At 29.3% G+C, this 27,295-nt stretch overlaps 2 protein-coding genes across 3 annotated transcripts; both read right to left on the bottom strand.

Annotated features, from left to right (window-relative positions):
• Positions 1 to 318: 318 nt before the first annotated feature.
• On the bottom strand, positions 319 to 12,546 carry LOC129965641 (sulfotransferase 1 family member D1-like). The gene is made up of 4 exons (XM_056079716.1): positions 12,175 to 12,546; positions 9,213 to 9,478; positions 6,152 to 6,416; positions 319 to 1,405 (listed from the first exon to the last, which is right to left on the bottom strand). The coding sequence occupies exons 2-4, from the start codon at positions 9,457 to 9,459 to the stop codon at positions 955 to 957; spliced, it is 963 nt and encodes a 320-aa protein (XP_055935691.1). The 5' UTR covers positions 9,460 to 9,478; positions 12,175 to 12,546; the 3' UTR covers positions 319 to 954.
• Positions 12,547 to 14,752: 2,206 nt separating this feature from the next.
• On the bottom strand, positions 14,753 to 26,940 carry LOC129965640 (sulfotransferase 1B1-like). Of its 2 annotated transcripts, none has more exons than XM_056079714.1 (4): positions 26,782 to 26,940; positions 19,853 to 20,121; positions 17,410 to 17,674; positions 14,753 to 15,285 (listed from the first exon to the last, which is right to left on the bottom strand). In XM_056079714.1, exons 2-4 carry the CDS (start codon positions 20,118 to 20,120, stop codon positions 14,832 to 14,834), a joined length of 987 nt encoding a protein of 328 aa, XP_055935689.1. In that variant the 5' UTR covers position 20,121; positions 26,782 to 26,940; the 3' UTR covers positions 14,753 to 14,831. The 2 variants fall into 2 exon arrangements, with proteins under 2 accessions (XP_055935689.1, XP_055935690.1); XM_056079715.1 differs by lacking the exon at positions 26,782 to 26,940 and adding an exon at positions 24,193 to 24,396.
• Positions 26,941 to 27,295: the final 355 nt, after the last annotated feature.

The raw sequence follows: 27,295 nt of genomic DNA, 5'->3' as shown, positions 1-27,295 counted from the left end.
ACCACAATAAAACGATCAAGATTGATGTATTATCAAGTTTTTCCCCAAAATGATTTAAACTTAACTGTGCAATATAATGACACCTACATATTTTTCAATAAGACTTCTTAACTATTTTTCTGTGTTATATTATGCTAACAATGTAAAAAATAGTAAGAAATCTATAAATATATTAAAATTTTATGAATCTAACAACTATGCAACTGAACTTGTGATTTTTATAGGTCTTTTAATTCAAGAAACATTTTTGAATAATCATACAGATACAGTTTTTCTTTCATGAATTTTTATTGCAAAACATGAGTTCATTAAATGCAAAACTCTTTATTAAATTGATTGTCATATTTTGGATAAATAATAACAGTAGAAAGAAATGACAAAAATTATTGTTACATTTTTTCTTCGAAAACAAATCTTTATTGATTGTTATGCTATTTGATTATGGATTTAGATTCACTATGAATATCGTTTATTCTTTTAAAAACACTCGACATCAAAAAGATCAATGAAATAGATGAAGAAAATAATGGATTAAAAATTTTAAGACAGAATATTTTATTTGAAATTTAATTCTGTGAGAATTATAATTTACTTTTTCTGTATTATATTCTGTATCAGCTTCTTGCAGTTTTCATTCAGAGATTTTCATATTCCTTAGTTATTATTCTTTTCAAGGAATTTATATTCCCAAGAATGCTTCATAAGACTGCTTTTTATATGATCTAAGGCGTTTTATAATGTAAAAAAACACATTTTGATTACTTTAACGAAATGGTGCTGAAGTCAATGATTCAACTACTAATAAAAAATTTCAAATGTTTCATAAAGCAGAATTTTTTTGAACGAACAATAATAGATTCATTTTTTTATATAATTATAAATAAATGAAACTCTCATTATTTGGAATATAACCCTCAATTCTTTAAACTCCGTTTCATTCGTCGAGACATTAGATCACATATAATTTTTCCATAAATTTTTAAGCTCCGTTCCTTTCGTTCTTTCCGCAAATTTCTGGTCCATGCGCTTGCTCTGCTCTTCAGAGAAATGATTTCTCCAATCTCCAACGATTCCTTTTCGAACGAAGTTGCTAGCTTCGGGTTTATCTCCTTTCAACTTTGCTTCTTCACGCATTGAATCGAAAGATTTCTTCATTTCATCCGGCAGATCAGACTTGAAGAGCTCCTCTTTGGACATGTTGAACAGGTTGTTCATGGATTCGTTGACCACCTCTTTCATATGTTTGAAACTGCTGTACTTCAGCACGCGCTGCAGCTTCTCGGGGTCTTCCCTCAGGAGTTTGGCGTATTCCTCTTCATCAATGAACGATGCCATCTTCAAGATGGCAGCTTCCGGATTTTCTTTCATTTCTTCGTAGGTCATGAAAAGGACGTTGGGGTCATTCCTGAAAGAGAAATGGAAATTCAACGAGGACCAAATGAAATTCAAAACATAAATAGAATAATTTGAAAAACTGAAATTCGGGAATGAATTGACAGATACGAAGAAGAATATTGTATCCGTTTAGCTTTTATATATTTTTGTAATTTTTATCCGATATTTTGATGAAATTTGACATATTTGATTCTCAAAATAAGAAAAAATATTACGACGAACTTCTCAGAGCTAGAAATTTATTAAGTTTTCAGTTAATTATTAAAAACATTTGGTAGAATCATTGCATGGACAGAGTACTTAGTTGTGTTCATACAAATTTTAGAAAACATTGGGCAACGATGCAAATGTCAATAAATTGACTTCTCTCTTCACTTATTCTGGGTCGCGGTGGCTTAGTGGTAATGTCTCGGCTATGAGACAGGAGGGTTTCGAGTTCGAGACTCTAATTTACCAAAAAACCGCCGTGTAAGCGGGTTTGATGTATGTTGAATCGTCGGGGCCAACGTTCTCCAGCTGATGTGGTGTGAAAGTTTGGAGGGTGTTGTCAGCTCAGGTGTCATCCTCCTCATCTAACCGCGGCTCATTACTACGAAGTCAGTCCTGAAACAGCCCTAGTGTTGCTTTAAAATGCGACGTTAATATAACTAAACTAAACTGTTCTCTCATTAGGTCACGCAATGCTATTCTTCCCTTCTAGTATTGGATGCTGGAGGACTCTGCTGCTGTGTTGTGTCGAACTTCTTATGTTTCTCAATGGATGGTTGTTTGTGGTCTGATGAAAAGTCGAAACACCGAGCGAACTGTGAATTTTTGCTCCTAAGAAACACGTAAGGTCATTACTGAAAACAATTTTGTCCTGTGGATCAAATGTTACTAAATAAAATGCTCTCAACTGAGAATTTTGAAATTCAAGATATTATCTGAAAATCAGTGACAGAGATCGAAAAAAATAGGAAACTGAAATTTCTAATGATAACGTTTAAGGCTTGATTAATCTGTCTTCATTTAGTTTAACTAAATCAGATATTAAATTTTAAATGTAACGATTTTTACATTATACAATTTACAGATAACGTTATTAAAATCTAAAAAAATAAGATATATTAATAAAACAAAAGCGAAGACTTTGCTTTGAAGTTAATATCTCCCAAAGCTATTTTTCTTTCTTTGAAACTTATAGCAAGTGATAAAAAACGAGCTATTGAAGGATTTGATGAAATATTTACATTAGATTGAATTTCATTAAAACAATGTAACACATAGCAAGATAGCCCTCTAACGGCGATGGATAGAACCAGGTAGCAACCTCTAACTGTCGGAAATGTAGCATCGGTAATATTTGTCTAAATTGTTTTATGTGTTAATTGTGTTATATCTAATTTTTTGTGACTGTAGTTCATCAGACCTTAAATCTAATTTTATTTGAGTTAGTCGGCATCTGTTTTTCTTAAGTTATTTAATAATAACCATAGAATACATTGTTACTGTAAATAATGACAATTATTACAAACAAAATTAGCGGATGTCTTTTAAATTTAATTTTACTCCAATGATCACAAAGATCACCAGATAAATGAAAAAACAGAAATATTTAAAAGAAAATAGCTTTTATAGACTCAAAAAAAAAGAACAATCTAAATTTTGTATTACAAACATCATAAAAAAAAGCTTATTTGAACTACTATTTATGAAAATTCGTTTACGTTTCTAATAATCGTTTGCATTTTGACAGAAATAAAAAGCGCTTTTTCATAGAGTTGAGATGTCTAAGTTGAATCACGTAAATCGTAAAAAAGAATCAAAATTATAGATTTTTTTCATTGGTTGGCTATATCTCTTCAGGTTGCCACAGATTAGAAAGCAAAACAAAAATTTAAATAGAAAATTACTGATGAAGTCGCAAAGAAGATGAATCAGAAGATTTTGGAATTTGATAAAATGATTGTAGCTCTTATTTTTAGAAACTGAAACTTACCAAACGATTCTAGTTCCATTATTTCGAACGAAAAAACATAGTAAATATATCATTTTGAATCTTTAGAGATGATAAATTAATTTTTATTGATGCATTTAATGTATTCTGGAATTCTTTTCTTTGATTAAAGTTAACAGACTGAGCTTCCTATGTATCCTATTCTTCATATTTTGCATGTGAATGTTATCACCATTTGATATGATTTACTTTTAACAAAAAACGATAAGAAATCGAGGGCATTTACTCCTATTATTCAAGATTCTTCGAGATGAGAGTGGTAAGTTTAAAATGTTTCACATTTTTTTTTATCAAAGATGATTTAAATGATTTACTCTTTTCCAAAATTTATTTTTGTTCTTGTATTTAAAATAATGAACTTTTATTTTATTGTTATTCAGTTTCTAGAGCATTTTAAATTATTTATGAAAGAATATGTCTAAATATTCATTATTCCTTGAAAATTGTTGCTTATTGCTGAGTAATATGTTAATAATAAAAGCGATTTAAAATAATATCAATATGTAATTGGCTAATATTGCAAATTTCTATTTATTATTATCTTTGTTATTATTATTGCTACTTATTTTTATAATTTCTATAATAAAATTTAATTAATAATTCTTTTATCAGTAAAATTAAGATCAGATTCTGGCTCAAAATTTCTGTAGAAATACTGCAGTAAATAAGAAATTAATATTCATAATTATATTGCTAATATTAAAGAATTTACTGCATTTTTAGAAAATTTTGATTTTGTGGAGTTCAGTTTGGATTTTTCTTTTTTTCTCTATTATTATTTATGTTTTAAATACGATAATTTTGCAATATGTGTGAAGTATACTTCGCTGCATACTGCGTGTCAATTTTTATGTTACAAATAATCTGTTACAAAATGGAATGGAATGAATTAATAAAGAATCTTTTTCGTCGTGTCAATATTATGCTTTTTATGTTACTTATTACTTCTAGAATTTTGCAAATTTAACAGTGAATATAATAAGTTTTTTTGTGCTAATTTCCAATTCTGTTTTAAAAAGAGTCTTCTAATTTTTACTAATTATTCTTTTAACTTGAATTAATAAAATGAATTTGTTAATTGATTTTTTATATTTATACTTATTAGTTATTAGATGAATACTACATAAATATTAATTTCACATGACATTGAAGCGGAGTTTTAAGTAAAGAAATTACTGCTATAAAAATTAAATTTACGAAAAGTTTGCCTTTCAGTTGCATTGTTGCAGTTTAATTATCTACTGGGTCACAAAGTAAAAGAGATATACTTTAAATCGAGATTTGATTCGTGGAAAGGCTTCTTCGGTAAAAAAGATGTCTTGTGAATGAAAATTGGTTTATGGAAGAACATTAATGTTGCCATTTTCCCCAAGCAAATTATCTAAGTTCATAACTGAGCTGGATGAATATTGGCAACGGTATTTTAACTTCTAGAACACTCACATTTTTCTTCTTCTTTTGTTTGATAATAACATAAAATTCCGCACAAGTTCCTAAAAATGATGCATTTTTTAATTGTATATATTGTTGACAAGAATTTTTTTTTTTTTTTTTTTTTTTTTTTTTTTTTTTTTTTGTTAAGTCGATTTACCAAATCAAATGTTTATATTTTTTAAATCAACCTTTGAAATAGTAAAAAAATTGTTGTAGTCTCTCATCTGAATCAATCTGATCTTTATTTTTGCACTTTGTATAATAGCATATATTTATTTCATTTTAATGGTCGTCTGAATTGATTATTTAAATAAAGTGATGTTTTAATTTGAAATTGATTAAATAATTTGTATTAATTTTTATAGGGTTTTTTTTGTATTCTTGCAATTAGGCAGCACCTTAAGTTTTCATTACACTTTTTTCTAATGAATGCACATATATAATAATATAAAAATCCATTTTTAATTCCTAAAAAGGACAATAGTTATGATTTTTTCAGTTAAGTCGTCAGTTATTTTTAAATTGCTTGTATCACGCGCGGTCATTTTTAAATTGCTTGAATCACTTGAATACTGCCGGCAATGTTATTGTATGTACACAACAACAATTTCAAGACGATTTTTTTTTATTGAATCGTTTAGCCAATAAAAAGTGAACTTTTTCTATTTGGAGTACGGTTGCAATCGCTGAGTCATTATGAACCTTTCTCCAAACCTGCTTTCTGAGAAAAGCAATTCCTTTTTCCTTCGAAGCTCTTATATCTATTTGTAACCTCGCGAAATTACAATGATCTATTTAAAATAATTACCAACTGCCAATAAGCACAACTTATTTTTTGACTTCTCATCTTATAAAAAAAATCAAACTTATAGTTATAACTTTAGTGTTCCATAAAAAGGTGCTTAAAATCAATAACGGCTCTCGTTACTTTCCAAAGATCGTCTCAATTCTAGTCAAAACGCAATGATAAATTATACTGGAAACGAAATAATGTCAGAATGAATCATTCTTTTAAAATCAGAAAATTTTAATGACATTTTCACCATTTAGATTATACTACCATATATGAAATACAGAATGTAACAAGAGGTTATCTTCTTGTAATTTGAAAATTTTAGTTTATATTTTTAAAATGTTATTTAGAATCTCTATTAGAATTATTTTAAGATTTGAAAAGCGCTACGAAACACATACATGAAAGATTTAAAATCATAAGTGAACTCAATATAAAGATGCGTTTGATAAAAGTGCATGAAATTTCTATCTTTTTATATATGAAGTCTAAAATAATTTAAGATTCATGCTTACATATTTAGAAATACTTACCTATGTTCATACCAACCGAGAAGATTATCAAAATAATCTCCGTAACCGATATTTCCAGAAATAAAACACTCGAAAAACTCATCAAATGTTCCCTTGAATCCATGACCTGGAAGATTTTTCATGTGGTGGTAATATGAAACGCAGCAGTCCTTAGGATTTCTGGTTATATAAATGTATTTTGCTTCATCGGACCATGGTGTCAAATGAAAAGGAAGATGTGTTTTCAGAGCTCCAGGTCTTGGCATTGTTTCTGCTGCTTTGGCGCCTAAATGAAAGGTAAAGAATATACATGAAAATAGATATTCAATAAGTTGCTTTTTATATGATAGTATGTGTAAATTTTGTCATGCGAAATGCAAATATCATATATAATAAGGTAGACCGTTAAACCTAGAATTGCCCAATTTGGAACGAAAACCGAATTAATGAGAGCTGACTAAAATAAGCGTGTTCAAAATTTTAATTAATTAAAAATTAATATTGATTTTGATATTTTTGTTTAGTAATTTTTATGTATATTACTGCATAAAATTCATTTGCATAATACTTTAAAATTAAAAAGAGCTAATACCGATTTTTTATTAAGGTATTCAAAATTAGTTTTGAATATTCCTTTGTAACAACTTTTCCTTTATATAACCACATACAACAAAATATTTAAAGTGAATATTTTAATGGCTTTCAGGCGACTAAGCAAAAATAATAAATATAATTTTTCAGCTTACATCAAAGTAATTCATTACCTTATTTCAAAATATTAAAAATTTTCAGAATGAGAATATTTTTAGGCTAACATTAATTCTGTAAATTGTGAGATATATAAATATTTTGTGCATTTCATTAAAGTTAAAGTCTAAGAGAAAAATAAAGAAAAAGGGGTGATAAAACTGCACATGCTTGATGTCATAATGTCTATCATGTCGAAATCTTAAATTAAATTTTAAACAAACGATTCATGTTAACGTAAATTGATTAAGGTGACAAAATTTGATTAAAATTATTATATCGTTATAAAGTTGAATATCTTATTCATTGCTACAAGTTATTCATTCATAAGTTATTCATTAGACGAAAAAAATAGTGTTGACAGTAAATAATGTATACTACTGATCTAAACTTAGTCCAAAATGCCTTCCAGTATAACCAGATATCTGAGCAAAAAGCATAATAATAAACAAAATACGCAATGCGGAAAAAGATTAAATTGTTATACTATACTTCTTTAATAAGTTAAAAACACATGTTTTATATCACAAAAAGTAAAAACGTAAACAAGTGAATATTAAATTCTTATACTATCGTACAAGGAAATTACTAAAAGCATCATGCCAACATAATTATTGCCTTAAATAATGAAAAGTAAGTGATCATCTAAAATGGAGAGTCAATTTCTTGTTTCATACTTCTATGAAAGTCTCGGATTCTGCAAGGTTTGAAAATCTGACAGCCGAGTTAAAAATGATTGCAGATTTCCGAATCACTTTAATTATTAAATAAATAATGTCATAAAAGTTTTAAAATATTAGAATAAAAAAAGAAAATTCATGAAGTTGAAATAATTATAGGGGCGTTAGTGGAAATATGAACACATCCATACCATGTATGTTCCATTACTCTTGAAGAAAAGATCATATATTAATTTTACAAAAAAAGTATTGGAATTTTTAAAATATTCGACTTCGAAATAATATAGAATATTTACATTTCAGATATCTTTGAGTCCGAAAGATCATATTTTTAGAATTACATCTATTTGACTACTGGTAAATGAATACGTGAACTCTGCAAACTCAATAATACAGATAAATGCAGTTTAATATGTGGTCTATATGACAAAAGTAGAGATTTCTCTTGAAATTTGGAAGGAATTCGTCCACAGGAAATCAGCCTGCTTGAGAACACAATAGCTAAAAAACGTTAACAACCACATGGATAAAATTTGCTTCACAAATTTAGCATCAGAATTATAGATACATATCAAAGATTAAACCCAATACATTAGTGGGTTGACTGTTTGTATATTTGCTTGTATACGAGGACTGAAAGACTCGAAAATAGCACGAATTACATAAGGAATGTGATATTATAATCAAAATTACATGTCTGTATCAATTTTTGAACCTAATCAGTCAAAGGAAAGACGTTCCAAACATATTTACATATTCGGTTTTCTTCTCTGAAACACGAAATGATTCAAATTATGTTATTACGAGGGATGTTCCCAAGATAAATTCTATTTTCCTATATCTATTTTTCCTGGTAGTCATCATCGGTATTAAAATATTTGTTATACAGTGAAACTCATGAAAGCCTCTGGATAAAGTTGATGCCCTGAGTGGAAATTTTTTCACAATCTATTGCACTTCTAAAGTATATGGCATTTCGATAATGGCTTCAACGCAAGAAAAATGAGGTCCACAGACACAATGGGGCAAAACTGGAGTTGTACCTGGAAGATTCAGTATACCCCACTCCAGATATCGAACATGTTCTACGCTGTCATTTGATGTATGAGATCTTACATTGCCATCTAAAAACTACACTCCCCGACTTAAGCGTTATGGCCTTTTGCTTCAAATGCCGATTTCAGTTTGGTTAATATGTGACATATTTTCTGGGAATCTTTATGCTATACTAATTTGCATTCGAATGTGTTCGGGCATACCATTCTGTTGATGCTCTCTCTTTCATTGCTTCGTTGCTATTTTGTTCCCACTATGCTTGTTTAGAATTGAGGGAAAAGTACATTGTGTTATGGCTTTTGATATATATTGCGAAATAAATTGCCAAAATTTAGTTGCTGAATACTTCATTTTGCATATATTTCTCGTATATGCAAAAGAATATTCAGCATATTGTGATTACTCCGGAACTTCAGAGTTACTTCAGCTACTCCGGAGATTCAGAGTCTTACACGCAGAAAAACTTAACGTGTCATATTATTTAATTTACCAGAAAATCGAGGGCTAGACACTCCATCCAGTTTAATGCTTAATGTCAAAAAGGTTCTTACTTTCAGGTCACATATTATATTATTCTTTCACGACTGTCGATCACTCACCTGTTACTTCCAGGAAAGGAGTTGCACTGAAGAACTTATTTTCGTCCACTGCTTCCCCCCGGCTGAAAAGGTGAAGGAGAATGTGTTGTGCCCAAGTGGTTCCGCATTTGGGATAAGTGACGATAAAGACGTCATTGGGTCTCGGTTTGTACTGAATTCCAGAACGAAAGGCATCTGGTGAAAACATGAGAGGCATCTTTAACCCCTCGATTTCATATATGGGAAGAGTTGCTGGAGATTCCGACATGGCGTATTATTTATAGAACCTGTCATAGGAAGAAACGATATAAATATATTAAAAGGAGAGAGTTTTACATATATTTGAGACGATTCTGAATGGATGCCAATGGCTCTATTGATAATTGACGTCAAAAATGAAGTTCTGGAAAAAATTAGAATTCTGATGTTATTTCTTTACGAACCGAGTCTGGTGAACCTTCTACTTTTTTCGATATTCTATTGGAAAACTTATAAAAAGTCATATGCTAAAGTTAGTCAATCGATTGAATTCTGTATTTGAAATGTAACTGAGGTGCAAGTTCGATTGCTGCGTTGTTATTATGCCCTGTTATTTAATCAGTGATTTGCTATTTATATGAGTGTGTTGTTGATTCTTGCGTGCTGTTTGTGTGCGTTTTTGCGGTGTTTTGATATCCGTATTTCATTTTTTCTTATATAATAAAGGACTCCCACTAGGGGGCATCTCATAATCGAGGATGAGAAGCTTCCTGCACGGTAGTTGGTTTTCACCACTCTGTTAAGACAGAAAAAGGTAGGGGTCGGTTTACTCCCATCGATATACGGGACGTATTTCCTAAGGGAAGGGTTATACTGTGGCTAGTGATGGCCCTTAGGACTCAACCACAGTTCCCGCCAGTGCTGCTGTAGCTGCGGTCCTGTCATTCGGATTTTCCCATGTGCTCTCGGGTGGGTCGGAGTAGCGGTTAAGTTTGCTTCATAGTGTAGTGAAAGGAAACCAATATGTATAAGCATTTTTTTTTTTTTGAAAAGAGGATTAAAGGAATTTATTATCAAAAAGTTATGTACAATCATGGTTTACTATTCATCAGAATCACCGTGGAAATTCAGGTATTTTCCATATTGGTGAATCAAATTTCCTATACCCTTTTGGGGATTTACGGATTCGAATTTTAGTGATTATCCACCAACATTCCAACTAACATTTTCATACTCTTATATTAGCTGTAACTGTAATATGCATCTGTGATAATACCATAAAAGTCTATATTGGCAATAACTTTCAGTACCAATGTCTTTTAGTCGACATAAAATAAAGGCCTTTGTTTTGTTTTTTAAAGGGATTCGTCTTATCCAAAATCTCATCCTCCACACTCTCTTCGAATAACGTGTCCGTTAAAGATGTGAGACGGACTTTCACGCTTCAACTATTTATTGTTTACTACTGATTATTTACTGAAAGAACTATCAGTATATACATATTTGCCCACCACCGTCAATAACGCTGAGCTGAATTAAAAATATCCTTGCTTTTTTGGGCTACGTCAGTATAGGATGTGAAATTCCAACTTCTATTTTGGACTCTAGCAGCTATTTTAATTTTTATGTTTAGTATTAAAATTCATTGTCGGTGTGCGAATCAAACTAAGCGAAAATAAAATTAATTATGCATTGCAACCTTCAAACTATATTTGCATGTTGTAACCAGTTGTTGCAAACTATATTTGCATGTATATTGCCAGATTGTAACAAAGATCAATGATCTGAGGTCTAAAACTTTCATTATATTTTTGCTGATTCATTACATTCTTACTTCATGAAGAAGTTGGAAATTTATATTATATTTGTTCATTGTTTTTTAAAATTTTATATTTGATAATGCCTTTTTTTTTCCTGTTAGTAGACCACTATTTGTTTCGTTTTTTTTTTTAAATATTTTTTTATTTAAGTGTTTGTGAAGTTTTTATAGAATTCCTACCCTTCATGGTTTACATTTAATGACACTCTACATTTACATCTAAATGCATTTCAATTATATATATATATATATATATATATTAATTTCTTGAGCATTTTACCAATGTACATGAGATTTTCAACAATAATTTTCGTTAGTTAATTTGTGACGATCATATCTGAGATACTGTAAATGGGAAACAACTGGTCTAGACGGGCATGTTTTCTAGTTTACTAAAAAAAGGAATGAATAAAACAGAGACACCTGGTCCTTTTATATTAATTAGAATTCTTTCAAGAAAAAAACTGTGCCAAAATTATTGATATAAAATTCATGAACCATCAAAAATGAGAATAAGTTAAATTTTTTCATACTTTTATTTCCTTTCATTTATTTCATATTTGTAAAATTGAGTTTTAAAGTCGATATTTCACTCATTTTCCGAATTTTGAAGGTTTAAAATAATGTACTATTTTAAGGTCTGTGACTTCCTGTGATAATGTACAATTTTAATATTATCCTAAATTAGTTATCAAACAAACGATTGATTTAACGAAATTTTGATTAGTTATGCGTGGTTCCACCTGGTAGTGAACAGGAGAAAAATAATTATCATAATATTAATCAACGTTTATAAAAATGCATTATGAAATAATATTCTAATAAATAAAATAAGATTCTAAACTCGCTTTCCATTGGGCATAAAAAAAATTTTCGTAATAAATTTTAGTTTCAAAGCAAAAATATTGAAGTCATCTAAAATTGGAATGACATCTTTTCAATAGTATAATCTGGAAGGAATATGATGAGAAGTAATGTCTTAAGAAAGAATGAAAATCTTTAAACTTTCTCTAAAAATGAAGCGTAAGTGATGAAAAATTGTAACTTAATAATAATCTTTCTATTAATGCTCTTCACTCTTTCATTTTTAAACCAAGAACTTTTAATATATTAATAAAAGTTTGTTTTTAAAACATTTTTAATTACCATTAATGGTAAAAATAAGATAAAGAAAAATGTACTTGCTTTTAAAAAGAGAATCCTTGGAACACTACAAATGGAAGATATTTGAAGTGCTTTGTAAAAGAAAATATTCAGTTTCTAACGCTCATCCAAATGGTTTCCGCCTCGTCCCTCCTTATCATTCAGATAGACATTCGATTAAGAAGAAGATAATTGTTTTATATTACTGCCAGAAAGCGCGCCTTATTTGAAACATTGCGAAATATTTCTTCCTTGCAGGAATTTTCGAATGATAACCGATGTTGCAATTCGTAACCAGCTTTGCTTATCTGCATGCCGTTTTTATCATTTTGCTCTGCTTGTAATCTTTATTATTCTGTAAACAACTGTTTGAGACAGATATATAACTTTTAATAATAAAAGCAGTTGAGTACTGATTTTAATTAAGATGTTAAAAATTAAGAATAATTATTTAAAAAGTCTGAAGTTTCGGAAAAAAGTCACGAAAATGCTGACTAATAAGAGAATTAATTAGAAGAGAATGAATGATTTATTAAAATTAAAAATGTATATATAAATTTTGAGCTATATAATTTAAGCAAAGTTCTATAGCAAATCACATTTTTACAAGTTTTATTTTGATTTTGAGTTGATTTTTTAGTACACTAATAAAAATATTCGTAATTTGTTTCATTATTCTCTTAGTCTTTAATGCATTTCACGAATCATTTTTATGACTGTTACGGAATTTTATAATAAATCGGTCCATAAATTTACCAGCAAATAGCGCCTCTTATGCGCAATCAAAACTTAACTAAGGTGCATTTTTTTAGAAGGCTTTCTTTGTGATTCGGTGTACCTATTCTAATATTCAATTCGTAATGAAGCATGTTAACAACTAATGATTTAATGATTGATTAGGTTTTAGTAGCGATAATTCTTGAGGCAAGTTTTGGTTGCATTTCTTTAATTAGAATATATAGAAAAACATATCTTAAATACATCTTACATAGAAAACAATGCAGATATTTAACGTCAGAAAAAAAAGTTAAATAATCCTTATCATTACAATGTTTTTCGAAATAAAATAATCAAAATGAAATAAATCAGAGAGTATCATTTATCAAATTTGCAGAATTAGAACAGATTTCTTTTGCCACAGAAATATTATTAAAACTAACTATTAAATTCTTGGGACAGTCTTTATGACCGGAGGATCTTGGATTCGAGACTTAGTTTCACATGAGAACTTCTCTGCTACTAGTGTACTACATACAGGTTTAGTGCTCGCAAAAACAGTCGAAAATCAAACATTCTTAAGATGATATAGAACTTCATTTTGGACAGAGATACCTACTGAGGTTTATATCTGATTATGACTCAAAATTATGAGTACCAAAACAGTCTTTGAAAAACTTTCAAAAAAAAAAAAGTCAATATGACTTAATATAACTATACTGTTTAAACTCTTTGAAAAGTTCAAGAGGCAAGTGTATTCACTCATCTGTATCTTCCCTCCATGATATATATATTCTAAAATAAAATATTTAAAATATTAAAATATATATATAATATTGTCATTGTCATTCTGACGAACAGAATGCAAGATTCTGACGAATCATCACGTTTTAAATCTCCCTACATTCGTAGAGTGATGCTTATGTTTGCATTTATACCTGTCTTTCTGCGAACTAGAAAACTTAGATACGTTTTCAAATAGATGGATAAAATATATATCTTTCACAAATTGTCACTTTTTCGTTATTCATGCTAAAGAGCTTGATTTTGCATAATTATTTTCATACCAAGTCGATAAATTTTCAAATTTCAGCTTTTGTTCCTGATAGTCTGGAACACTTTTATCACAACAAACGCATCGATTGTGGGACACAAATTAAACCTGTGGATAAAAGTCACAATAGAACCTTGTTGATGTAGTGATTATTAATATATTTTAAATAAAATTTGAATCGAAAATCAATTAATTGAATTTGAATTTCTCACTCTCATTTATTTCTATATTTGTAAAATATTGACTGGCAAATAAAATATCATGCAATTTAGAATTAAAAACCTGTTTTTTCGTCATTTTTTATTCCAAAATTTATTAGTTAAAGGAATATTTAATCAAAAGTGTGATAAAAAAATGCAATCAAAAATATATATTATTAATGAAAAAATATATAATTTGAAAGATGCAGAAGTAATCTATCTCAATCAATCTTATAAAAAAGCTCAAGTGTGTGCTGGCGCTCTACAGGCCAGACCGTTCTGTCTACAGCTACCAAATTTGGCACATGTATATCTTGGAGGTCGGGAATGTGCACCTCGGAGCTCTTTTTTAAATTTTGAATTAGAATTTTAATTAATTAAAAATTAAGCGAAATTTCGGCGTTTCTACGCTATAATTTCCAGAGATATTATCCTACAAAAAATGATTTTTACATCATATTGAAGTTTAAAAAAATATCTTTTTTAATGATATCAATGTTTTAACCTATAAATTAAATTTCTGTTTTTAATAAATTTGTAAAAAATTATTTGAACCCTTGTTTTCAACAATTTACTTCGTGCAAAATAAAAGTAAAATTTAACTTGCATGAGCATTTTAAGCGTGAAAGTGAAAAAATTACACAAAATATTTAATCGAACATTTAACAAGCATTAAGACTGGCGAACCAGCTGGTCGCCAAAGGCGGCTAGTAATTTAATAAACAGTATCACATATATTTTTTCCATAGATTTCCGAGCTCTGTTCCTTTCGTTCTTTCACCAAATTTTTCATCCATTCTTCTACTCTGGTCTTCGGAGAAGTAATTTCTCCAGTCTCCGACGATTCCTTTACGAATGTTATCCATGGTATGAGGATTCCGTTCTTTCCTTTCCGCAACCTGTTGGCGGATTCTAAAATACCTCCTCTTCTCTCCTTCCGGAAGATCCGAGTTTTGTATCTCGTCGTCCGTCATTGAACCGACGGCTTCAATTCGTTTCTGGGCAGCTTCTTTCATGTACTGAAAACTGCTGAATTTCAGGACATTGTTTAATAACTGGCGGTCTTTTCTTAAAGGTTCAGCATACTTTTCGTCATCAACGAAAGACGCCATTTTCAGAATGGAGGCTTCAGTACCCTCTTGGATTTCCTCGTATGTCATAAATAGTACGTTTGGATCATTTCTGTGAAAAAAAGAAGAATACAGATGAATATAATGGAGAAATCCGACTATAAATATCATGAAGTAACAAAAAAAAAATCTTCAATAGAATTTCTCACGTTAAGTTAAATAAAATGAAATTCTGGAAAAAATGTTATTAGCTCGTTAATTAGCATCTCTTGAATTAAGTAGTAAGAGCAATAACTGTAAAATGATTCTTATCTTTGTACTTATTACACAATTTTTTTTGTCCAGAAATATAAAAAAAAAAAAAAAAATAGATGACCACTTCTTTCTCCGCCATTTTTTTTATCTGATTTCACAAGGATTAGAATTCTGATGATAAAAGGGAGTGGAAAAGAATACAACTGATGAAATTTTTACAGACAGATGTTAACTGATGAAATTTTTACAGACATAGTTTGATTAAAAAAACGGAAGAAGAGTAGATAAAATGAAGGAGTGAAAAAAGAAATGATAGTCAAATAGAAAGTTAGGAGTAAAAAATTAAAAACTTGACAAATAAAATAAGTCTGGAAATTTCGTGAACTAAAAAATTCCAAAAAGAATGGCTTTAAAATGGCTTTTTCTTTCTGTAATTTTCCATCTATTAGTTGAAAAGTTTACTTTCCTTTAATACAATTAAAAATGATAAAAAGTCAAAAATTAAATGAATTATATTAGGACGAGATCACATGACATGTTGTATTACGAGGTAAAAATTGTCTAAAAATTTCTGTCTTCATTTTTATATATGATTTTATAGGAAGTTAATTTTATTTGCTCAACTTCTCTTTGAATCTTTTTATTATAATTATTACAATTTTTTAAAACTTGGTATTGCGGAAAAATCAACGCTTTTCAACGAATGGCTGATGGTACTGAAGCAAAAACAACAAAAAATTAAATTTCATATTGGGTTTTTGAACTCATTAAATTTCCAAACAGACAATTTATCTTTTTTTATATCATATTCAGTTTTTATGTAACGCATTTAATGAACAAATGAATTGCTACATAAGTGAATTCTTTGTGATGATGTGTTTGACATTTATATTCTTGAATTTTACAGTTTCATCATAGAAATCATGAATTGTACATAATTTGGCCTTCAAATTAAATCGGAAGACAATTTTGTAATTGGTAGAGTGATTTTTTAAAAATAAGATGTGAAATTAGTTGGTATAACAGGCTTAAATATGGTGAATATGAGCTCAGCTGTCAGGCAATTAGAAATTTTACAACATTAAGTGATATTTATGTTTTTCATGCACTTTCATACGTGATATTTCGTGTATGATATCTGAGCTTCTGAAAGATATACTGCAAATATATTGCGGCAAACCAGAATTCTTCGCAACATTGAAATACAGCTTTCTTCAATACATGTCAGCCATACCAACAGATGTGTGGTTTAATGATGTGATCTGTGTGGTTAGGGAGTGATAGCGATTGTGGTGGCCGAAGCATAAAGTAAAATGAAGTGGCGCACTATAAAGCCAGTTATGTAATCGCTCGAGTTACATTTTTCAGCTCCAGTTTCCATTCAAGACGAAATATCAAATATCTTACAACTCCAGTTTGGTGCGCCATTTTTTCCTATGGTTTATCTTCTAGAAATGTCAAATGACTTACAGCGGTGTACTATTTTTTTTCCTATGGTCTATCTTCTAAAAATTACGACAGTTACTGTTGTTTTCGAGGTCAACTTCTATTGCTACCATCTGTTGTTGTCTTCGTTTTGTTTGACTTGCCTTTTTAATTATTGCTGCTGTTATTGTTTAATTAATGAAATTCATTTCTTTCCCTGTGATATTTATCGGTAACAATTTTAGTGGAAATTAGGCAGTGAAATCAGATACGGCCCAATCTACCCATAATCAATGGCCCAATCTACCCATAATCCCCCTACGATCACAATTTACATCTCTAACCCGCTATTCCGGTCAGTTTCGTACCCTACTTAAAAAATCGCTCCATTAACTGCTAACGAATTATGAGGCTTAAATTTCAATTTATGTTATCCATAAATTCTTTTATAACTACCGCTTTTATACAGATGCCATCTTTCTATAATGATTTATTTTCAAACTATTTTACATGGGCTTTTGAATCTTCCTGTATTTTTATATTATTTTCAACTTACCTGCGCTCATACCAGCCCATTAAGTGATCAAAGTAGTCTCCATAATCAACGTTACCGGCTAAGAACAATTCGAAATATTCATCAAAGCTACCTCTGAAGCCGTGTTTTGGGATGCTCCTCGTGTGGTGGAAGTAGGAGACGCAGCAATCTTTAGGGTTCCTGGCGATGTAGATGTACTTGGCTTGCTCAGACCAGGGAACCAGATGAATTGGTAGATGTGTTTTGATGGCGTTAGGACGTGGCATGTTCTCAGCCGATTTTGCTCCTGTAATAAGTATTGCAGATTCATGAATACTGGTCAATCCATACTCATCAGTACACGCTAAGAGCGGTGTGTTAATTTAATTTTAAAATCCATTACAGAACTTACGATTTTTTTGCGAATTTATGTAACGGCGCATGGTAGAATAACATTAAGGTGAAGCATATTGTCACTATTATATCAAAATGTCGTATGTTTGTCACTATTATATCAAAATGTCGTATGTTTGTCACTATTATATCAAAATGTCGTATGTTTGATTTGCCAAAGCATATGAGTATGCAAAGTGGTTTATGTTTTGTTGTCGTAAGTTTATGTTGTCAGAAATGTCATTGCTATTGGTTGCAGCAGCTGAATCGAAATTCAGGGCTTTTTTTGTATGTTATTTATGACAGATGGCAATTTGATCAGTAACGATTTGCAATGACTTTTAATACGCGACAATAATTGATTACGTTTATAAGATCTTGATTCATCTTAATTATTTAAATTGCCGGATGATATTTATTTGTTTGTTTTTGTTGCAAATTTTCAAAACCAAATTAAATGTAATATAAATAACATCAGTTTTTAAAATAACAATTATGTGCCGTTTTTTTTTCTTCTTCTTCTGTGGATTCGGAAGAATGAAACGCATGATTGAAGTAAGAGAAAGTGATCGATCTATGAAATATTATATGTTTAAAGAAACATTTCTTCATCAGCAAATAATAATTTTCCTGTAGATTTTTATGGGAATTTCATTTATTTGTATTGACACAAAAACAGATAATTGATTTTTTAATAATTAGATAATACTTAACAGTGTCCCTTTAGATGTAATGTCAATAGTATACATTTCTTGCTGATTTTTATTATAAACATAATTCTCGAGAAATCGTTGTTGTATTGCCACAAAATATTATTACTTTTTCCCCGTTTGACAAGTTCACAACTACTTCAGTCAAATTCTAGCTATTTTATTTTCTTATGATATCTCTTCTAATACGAAGCCAAGAAATAAAAGTAAAATGTGATAACTTATTAAAAGCTTACAGGCAGTGTCGGACGTTTTTGCAAATATTTGTAAGACATTCGCTATTAGAAGATGAAAATCATTCGAAGTGTTCATAATCCAACTTAACTGCAATCCATATTATTCTTTAATCAAATAACTATTTTTATTCATCATTATTTTTATTAATCTTAGTTGAAAGAAAAATTGTTTCTCTCTGCCTCTTTATATACCAGGCATTTCTAGAATGATGGGGCAACTTTAAAGGCAACTGACTCATTGCCATTAAAGTGAATTATATAACCGACAATATAATAAAATTTGTAATGGTGATTTAATGAAATACAAACTGTGTACACAAACTGAATTGCCCTTCTAAATCGTATGCAATTTGATAAATGGCAAATAGGGCGCAGTATCAACTCTTTCGTCCCTAACACCGACTCCGCGGAGACGAAATCTGTACTATATAATCGGCTCGCACGATTTGAGCCAAAGAGATAAATGCCAGAATCAGGCAATATCCACTCGGTAACACCGACTCCGCGGAGACGAAATCTGTACTATATAATCGGCTCGCACGATTTGAGCCAAAGAGATAAATGCCAGAATCAGGCAATATCCACTCGGTGATCCGTGCGTATGAACACAGAGTGTAATTGGCGTCAGAGCGATACTGCCAATTCTGGAATATTGCAGGATTTCGTTTTTGTTTTTGTATGTACGCTCTCTTTATTTATAGATTATGTTTACTATCATTCTGCATTTGTTTTATTTCAAGAAAGAAAGTTCAGATTATGTTTTGAAAACAATTGGAAACGAATCTCTCCGCAAAAGTGAACTCAGAATTGAGGCCAACATCCAAACTTTCATTAGCTAATATTTAAACGGCGCTCAGTATGCACACTGCCCTGTTTAATAATATTGCTTCGGCAGATCAGATTACCGCAACGAAAGGATTCACTACAAATTACGTAGTATGTATTCAATGTTTTCCAAATGTATCCGAAACTGTACGCACTTTGCTTGAAATCAGTGAAAATACATTGTTATCCATGAAAATATGTTGACTGGACATTGTAAATTCTTTCCGTTAAGCCTACGTATTTCAGTACATTCAATTTTCTCTAAAAATATGCCCCATAATTTTACAATCACCCTGTGTATTGGCAAAATTTAAAACTTACCTCTCACATCCATGAAAGGAGTCGCCAGAAAAAACTCCTTTGGTGATTCGAGGGGCTTTCCCTGTCTAAAGATGAGCAAAAGAATCTGCTGGGCCCAAGTCGTCCCACATTTCGGATAGGTCACTATGAACAAATCACCAGGCAGTGGCTTGTACTGCTTAGCCGAACGGAATTCTTCTGTCGGGAACATAAAAGGGATCTGGAATCCATCAACAAATTGTGATACTGGCAGTTCGCTGGAAGACTGAGATTCATCTGTGGACTCCATTCTAAGTAAAGTTGAATAGTAATGGAGAAAATATAAAGAAGATTCGAATTTCTAAACATCACAGCATAATTATAATTATGTTTTAGGTTTTATTTGCCTGTCTTTATTTAAGTTTCAACTTCTAATTATACAACAGGGGTAGGGTATAAACAAAAAATATATATTCAATATGTCACAGAGCGTGAAGCTATAAATGTAATTACTAAATTAATGAAATATATTGTAGTTTATTTTTTAGAAATATTAAAAAATTAAAAAAAATATTTTTTAAAATTAAAATTAAATTGAAAGGATTGTTTGATAATAATAAAATCAGCATCCCTAAGAAGCTAATTTTTTCAATGTTAAACTAGTTGCATAAAAATGGTTTGTGCGATTACATGCTTTGAAATGATTGAGGAAAAACCCAATAATAATTTGTTCGATTTTTAATTAAAAATGAAATAAAATGGAATTTTTGAAAAAATTGAAATTCTTCTTTAGGATGTACTTAGTATCCACGAAATAACTACATTACATTTTTACCATGTTAAAAATTCTGTTGTAAAATAATTGTCTCCTGAAAATGTCTGGTATTAGCTGCTTAGTAGGCAGAAAGACATATTTTGGTACCTTTGATACATATTCAAAGGACTCTTGAATATAATTCCTGATAAAATAATAAAATTCAGTATTACAGATAATTTTTCTTCTTTCTTCTTCTTTTATTATGTATTATTTTTCCTTATTTTACCCTTCCTTATTCTTCCTTATGTATTATTCTTCCTTATTTTATCCTTCCTTATTCTTCCTTATGTATTATTCTTCCTTATTTTATCTTTCCTTATTCTTCCTTATGTATTATTCTTCCTTATTAATTTCTCTTATACGAAGTATACAAAAAGAAAATAGTATAATTGTCAGAACATTGAAACCGAGATTTTGATGAATATCCACATTTAAGATCTTCAATAGCCCGAAAAACAAATTTCCGAATGTGTATCTGTCTCTATGGCATAATTATGACCTTTACAGTTTTTCCTGAAGTCCATAATTTTATACGAGATTAAAGAGGATAGTACATTTATTAGAGCGTATGTGAGGATGTTTCGAAGAAATCACTCTTTTTTTTTTTTCTTCACAAAATGAAGTGCTCAACTAATGTATCTAAATAAGAATTTTTCATCCATAATTAAAGATTAACTTTAGAAACAAAAACTACTACTAAACTGAAATAAGTAATACGCTTCTAATGAAACGTGACATATAATTGGAAAATAAATAAAAGGGATGGGCAAGTAGTTAACTATAATATTTAATTTTATGCATTTAATAAAAGTTAATGTGAAATTAAGAAGTGAATGTTAATTTTACATGTACATAATTCATAAAATATTAATTAGTTTAATTGCTTTACAGAAGTAAGTATATACAATGGCATTTGAAAAGCTTCTATAATTTAAATTTATCATTCGTATAACGTTGCAAAAGCAAAATTTGTATTACCATGAATTCTTCAGGCGAGAAAAGCTCGCCAAGATATAAACAAGTCTATAATCAATACTTATAATAAAGCTCAATGTGTGTGTGTGTGTTTGTTGGCGCTCTACAGGCCAGACCGTTTGACCCACAGCTACCAAATTTGGTACATGTATACCTTGGAGGTCGGGAATGTGCACCTAGGGTTCCTTTTTTCGAATTTTTAATTCGAATTTTAATTATTAATTAAAAACTAACTTTCCCGCCAAAAAAATCTTCCATTTTCCCCACCGCTAAATGAGTAAGGCTTCAGTTTTTTTTTCTCCCAACAGTAATGAGGCTAGGGTTAACATTTTTCGGCGGATTATTTCAAACGATTCTGTTTATTTTCTTAATGTTTTATGCATTTAAAATTAAACATTGTTAATTAATCCATGTTTCAGATTCATTCTGAAGTACTTTTGAATTAAAATAAAACAGAATAAAGGAAATTAAAAATGTCTAATCCGCATAGCGTTACCCCAACTGGCGTAGAAAAAAATCACGCATTTACGTTACGTAACTGGCGTTGAAAATACACGCATGCGCATTGTGTTCTGAATTCCGCATTGTGTTGACAATTATTATCAACGGATACGGACTGGATTTAAATTATTTTCAGGTTCGTTGTATGCTTTTGTAATTAAAATGTATTTATGTTAGTTATATATTTTTTGTATATGCTTATAGTTTTAAGTACATCGTTTTTTAAATAGTTTTTTAAAACCTGTTTTCAACCGTTTATTTTAAACGATTCGTTTTATTTTCTTAGTGTTTGATGCATTTAAAATTAAACATTGTTAATGAATCGATCTGCTCATAATGAATCTAAGAAAATTTTGTTGACAAATTCTTGAGATATTAAATAAATTAAAAAAGATTTTCTTTAGTGCTCATAAAGTTTAAACGCTGAGTGACTTTATTTTCAGTAATCAGATTATGAAAAAAATGCTTTGTTTCAGTAAAAAATATTATTATATTAATTGAAGATTAATTCTTTCCACTTTAATTTAAAGCATAAATTCTACGGGTGCTAACAGAAAATGAGAGAGATACATATGACGTTATGACTGAAGGCCTTTATAATATTATGAATGAATTATATGACAATCAAAATTTGAAGTTTTAAAATATTTTGATGAAGAAGCTATTAAAGTAGGAATTGTATAAAATATTTAATTATTAAAATTTTAACGAACATTAAGATTGGCGAACCGGCTGGTCGCCAAAGGCGGCTAGTAGGTAATAAGGTTTTTACCTATTATAGACTAGTTTACATGTTTTTATATTATGACATTAATTTTTCAATGCTTTTGAAAATTGCCGAGTTTTGCAAGTTATTGAAGGAATAACATGCGAAACTTTAATTTTGACGTAAAAATTATTGGTAGGTATTCTTTACACATTTAGATCTGTATAAATATGTTTCATGTTTGTAAACATTGGTTTTTATAATTCATTGTCACTCATTTTCTAATTTTGAATTCGAATTGAATTTTTGTACAATCGTGCATTTTGAATAATAATTCAGTATTTTAATATTTCAGGAACTTGCTTGTCAGTTAATCGAATAATTTGATTAAATTTTATTTGATGTTCCAGTGGCGGTAGTGAGAAGCAAATCCGAGAAAAAATAGATTTTTAAATTCCATAATATATATAGTTTTGAAAAATGAATTAGAAGATAAAAAGTGAAGAATAATTTTAAAAGAAAAAATTTACTAATAAAAGTGCGTTTTAAAAAACTGCTCTATAAATAACTTTTACCTTTTTTATTTATATATTTACGAAAATTTTATACTTGATCTTGTTTTAAAAGTAGTGAGTAGGTACTATTTAAGAATGGGAAGAAATTTGTTTATTAACTTATTAGTTTGGTTGCAAACACAATTTATAATGCAAATTTGAATTCTTTCCCCCTTTGGTTAGCATTTAGATGGAAGTTAAAATTTGAGCATCGAGGTATAAAAAATATTGAAAGTTCGAATTTTATAAATTATTTTGATAAAATATGGTGGTAAAAAATTTCTAAGCATTTCCGAAATTTGGTTGCATTTCAAATTATTTAAGGAAATTTGGTGAGCATTTCAGAAATTTGGTTGCATTCAGATTATTTCAGGAAATTTGGTGAGCATTTCAGAAATATGGTTAAAAATAATAAAATAATAATTCTCTGTTTCCATACTTATTGAAAGAGATCTCGTACTAATTAGGATCTTCAACAAAGGTGGAATATCTTAAGTAAAACATGTTGTTAAAATCTAAAATTGATTAAGAAAATTTTAAAAAAACTTAGAATAGAATAGAAAATGCCGTCTAAAATTTATTTTTATATTTTAATTTTATTTTTATAAGTAAAAGTAATAAGACTATTTTTATTATTATTATTATATGCATTATATTTATGTATAATTAGAAACAATCATTGGGTTTTTTTTACAAAAGTCGTGAAAATTTAATGTTTAAGAGAAATGTTATTGTAATTTTAAAAAGGAACTCTTGCAAAATGCCTGCCCAAAATAAATGAATTGAAACAAGTAAAAATAACTTACCTTACTTTACCTAAATAACTTACCTTAGAGTATACCTCAATAGAAATCAATGGTTTAAATTGCTCAGGCAGTGTGCAACATTATAAAATTCGGAAATCGTCGCGATCTTATCACATTTTTAAAATCTTTAAAATAGATAATTTTGAATTTTTGCTTGTGTTTTTCTTTCAAACAATTCATCGATGCAAATCTGAATCCTCAATTGTCTCGTCCCTGTCACATGTCTCTGTCTCTGTCATAACAGTATCGTGATAAGAAAGTAAGATAAGAGAGAAATTGTCTGTTTCACCCTTTTGAGAGGGAAGGTGAAATGTCATAGGAACAAATTTCGAATTATAGATGGAACTGCTTACGATATAGTCAAACATCACTACAAATCAAAATTTCAATGTTTTTTGACATGAGAATGTTATAGCTAAATACTATTTGTAAGTTGAATCATGCAATGTACGTGTTTTAAAAATCGTTCAAAACGCTTGACAAGATAAATCGTTGAAACTAAAGCTATCACATTTAATATATAGTTATTTCTTGGGTTCTAGACTGTCATTAAGAAAGAAGTTTTTAAAATGTGAATAAATTTTTAAAAATTTAATTTAAGTGATAATATTTTCTTTATAAAAATTTTGGCACATAGTATGATACATTTTCAGATAATTTTAAAACTAAAAAACTTCTTTGTGATTTTTTAGTTATAATAATCTATATTTCTTTAATATTAGAAAAAAGTTCAAAATTAGTAAAAATAGTTTTGTTTCAAAAATTATGGCATCTAGGTTGTTGTAACTGACAAGTGAAATGATGGATTTTTAGTATCTTTCATGCAAAGGTATAAATAAAAACTATTTTCATTGCTGCACTTCTTTGGAATTTGAGAATCGTTACCCTTACTAAATTTGTAAATCCGACAAAAACATCACATGAGTAGAAAAAAGGAGAATAATATTAGATAGTAATGACTTGTAACTCCGCTCTACAATGAGTAAGTGAGTAATCAATATGCATTTTTAATAGCTGTCATGACTAAGGGAAAAAATTGTATTTCAGTTTATTATTAACTGAAGTATTAACATGGACAAATGATAATGTTTTTACTTTGATTTTCTTTCTAAAAGTCGAATGATTCCCTAATAGCTGCGCACAAAATGCAGCGGTTGATTCAATCAAACTAGAGGAAAATAGGACAAATAAATCAAGATTGAAATATAATCATGATACAATATTTCATGTTAGAGAAAGTATCTTTTTATTTTTCTGAATTGTTTTTTTCCAAATGCGCGAAGCATTCAGAGAGAAATAATTGTAAGAATCAGAGCATTCTATCATGAAATTTGAGGAATTTCTAGGTTTCAGATATCTTTGAGTCTGAAACAACCATTTTTGGAAATATATTTATTTATCTTACCGTGGGCGATTTTTCAAAAAAGTAGCGAGTTAGATCGATGTAACTGTACATAAAGTATTTATACTGATATTGTAAATTTGTCTCAGATTTTGAAACGAAACTAGCTAAAAAAGAAATAATTTTCCAAAATCCATTCTTGAATTTTTACTATATATTATGAAGCTATAAATAGGTATATTAATAAAAGTCATTTTAGGTCATTTCTTAATACACACGTTGCAATCAATAGTGAATGATAAAATCACATTTGTGCTTAATTATTGCATTTAAATATAGCTAAAATTCAAGGGAAAAGGGTTGTAATGGATTGTTATGAGTGAGGATAGAACCTGGGACCTTTGGTTCGCAGCCCAGTAACATGACCACGATACAAAAGCAATTGCTCGGGGAGCGTAGCTGTTAACTGGCTTATAAGCTATTCACTACAGGGTCATGCGCTATCTTACATAACATTTGAGAAACTATTTCAGTTCTACGAATGGAAATCCTAAGAACGTTTATTTTTCTACAATTCATTGAAATAAATTAAATAAAAATTAAATATATTTTAGTTGTTTTAAAAAATAGCTGTAAAAATCAAAAGAAGTACGGGAAGAAAGCTAAAATATTATTTATCTATTTATATAAAAATTCTTTAGCACTTTTTATACCTCATAATTTCAATTCCATAATTTAGTTTTTGTCAAGATATCTCTGACCTAACCATGGTGAGAGCCGAATAGATTACCGAAAGGAAAGTCAGAAAGCAGGAAAGGGAGACCGTGAAAAACTATTCGCTTTTATAGTTTCAGAACAGAATTTGCCGACTCAGAGTTTTGATGCTTGAAAAAATGAATAGCTCGCTCTCTTTAAAAGTTGAAATTACAGTTAAGCTGAAGTTCGAGAGATCAGAAAATTATTTTTAGAAAATAGATTAATTTGAAATTATTATATATTACAAAATTTTCTATTTCCTTTGAATAATAAATTCCGAGATAATAAATGAAAAGCATCGAATTCAACGTATGAAATTGGAAAATAACATAATTTAAAGGTCAGTGGAAAAAGTGATTGTGGATTATTTTTGAAGACTTAAGGGCAACTATTAATGAACACTCAATTCAATGGAACTTAAAATCATTTCTAACTATAAATTATATGCGACAAAATGACAATTAGCTTAACTGTCTTATTTGTTGTGAAATAATATTCTAAAGAAAACGCTTACCTGAAATACACGAAGCAAAAGGGATTGTTTTCACAAGGAAATTTGTTTCAATTCTCAAGGCTATTCCGACGGCTATGAAAAAGAAAAATAGAAAAGAGTTAGCAAATCACCACGCCATCTTTTGCACACCATACACTTTGTCGCTGGCTGAATTACTTCCCGATGACAGCTTTCAGCTGTAAAAAATAATAGCTTCTGAAAAGTCAGACATTTAAAGGCCTTTAGTGAGATGTTCCGATTCTTTTGTACAGCTGCGAATTAAGAACTTGTAAAGAATCTAGTATTATAATCAAGCATTAAATTAAGTGAATGAAACTAAAAAAATTGAAGAATTTGTAAAGTTTATTATTATATAAATTTAATTAAAAAGTTTGTGAGTACACACTTTTATAAACCTACTAAATATTAGAATCTTTATTTTAATTATTTTCATTTTTTTAATTGTGAGATCTATTGTTTTGAAAATTCACCACTAGTTGGAAGCACAAAACTGACTCAAAATTAATTTATGATT

The sequence above is a fragment of the Argiope bruennichi genome, chromosome 4, assembly GCF_947563725.1.
Source record: "Argiope bruennichi chromosome 4, qqArgBrue1.1, whole genome shotgun sequence".
In the NCBI taxonomy this organism is placed as follows: Eukaryota; Metazoa; Arthropoda; class Arachnida; order Araneae; family Araneidae; genus Argiope; species Argiope bruennichi.
This window is presented reverse-complemented; position numbering and strand designations above follow the sequence as displayed.

Bases quoted from the DNA above. Each gene is read 5' to 3' on its own strand.
- LOC129965640 (XM_056079714.1), bottom strand. From the start codon at position 20,120: ATGGAGTCCACAGATGAATCTCAGTCTTCCAGCGAACTGCCAGTATCA. The intron at 17,675-19,852 runs GTAAGTTTTAAA...TACTTATTACAG, and splicing joins TCCTTTCATGGATGTGAGAG to GAGCAAAATCGGCTGAGAAC. The intron at 15,286-17,409 runs GTAAGTTGAAAA...TTTTTTTCACAG, and splicing joins ATGGGCTGGTATGAGCGCAG to AAATGATCCAAACGTACTAT.
- LOC129965641 (XM_056079716.1), bottom strand. From the start codon at position 9,459: ATGTCGGAATCTCCAGCAACTCTTCCCATATATGAAATCGAGGGGTTA. The intron at 6,417-9,212 runs GTGAGTGATCGA...CCTTTCATTTAG, and splicing joins TCCTTTCCTGGAAGTAACAG to GCGCCAAAGCAGCAGAAACA. The intron at 1,406-6,151 runs GTAAGTATTTCT...TTTCTCTTTCAG, and splicing joins CTCGGTTGGTATGAACATAG to GAATGACCCCAACGTCCTTT.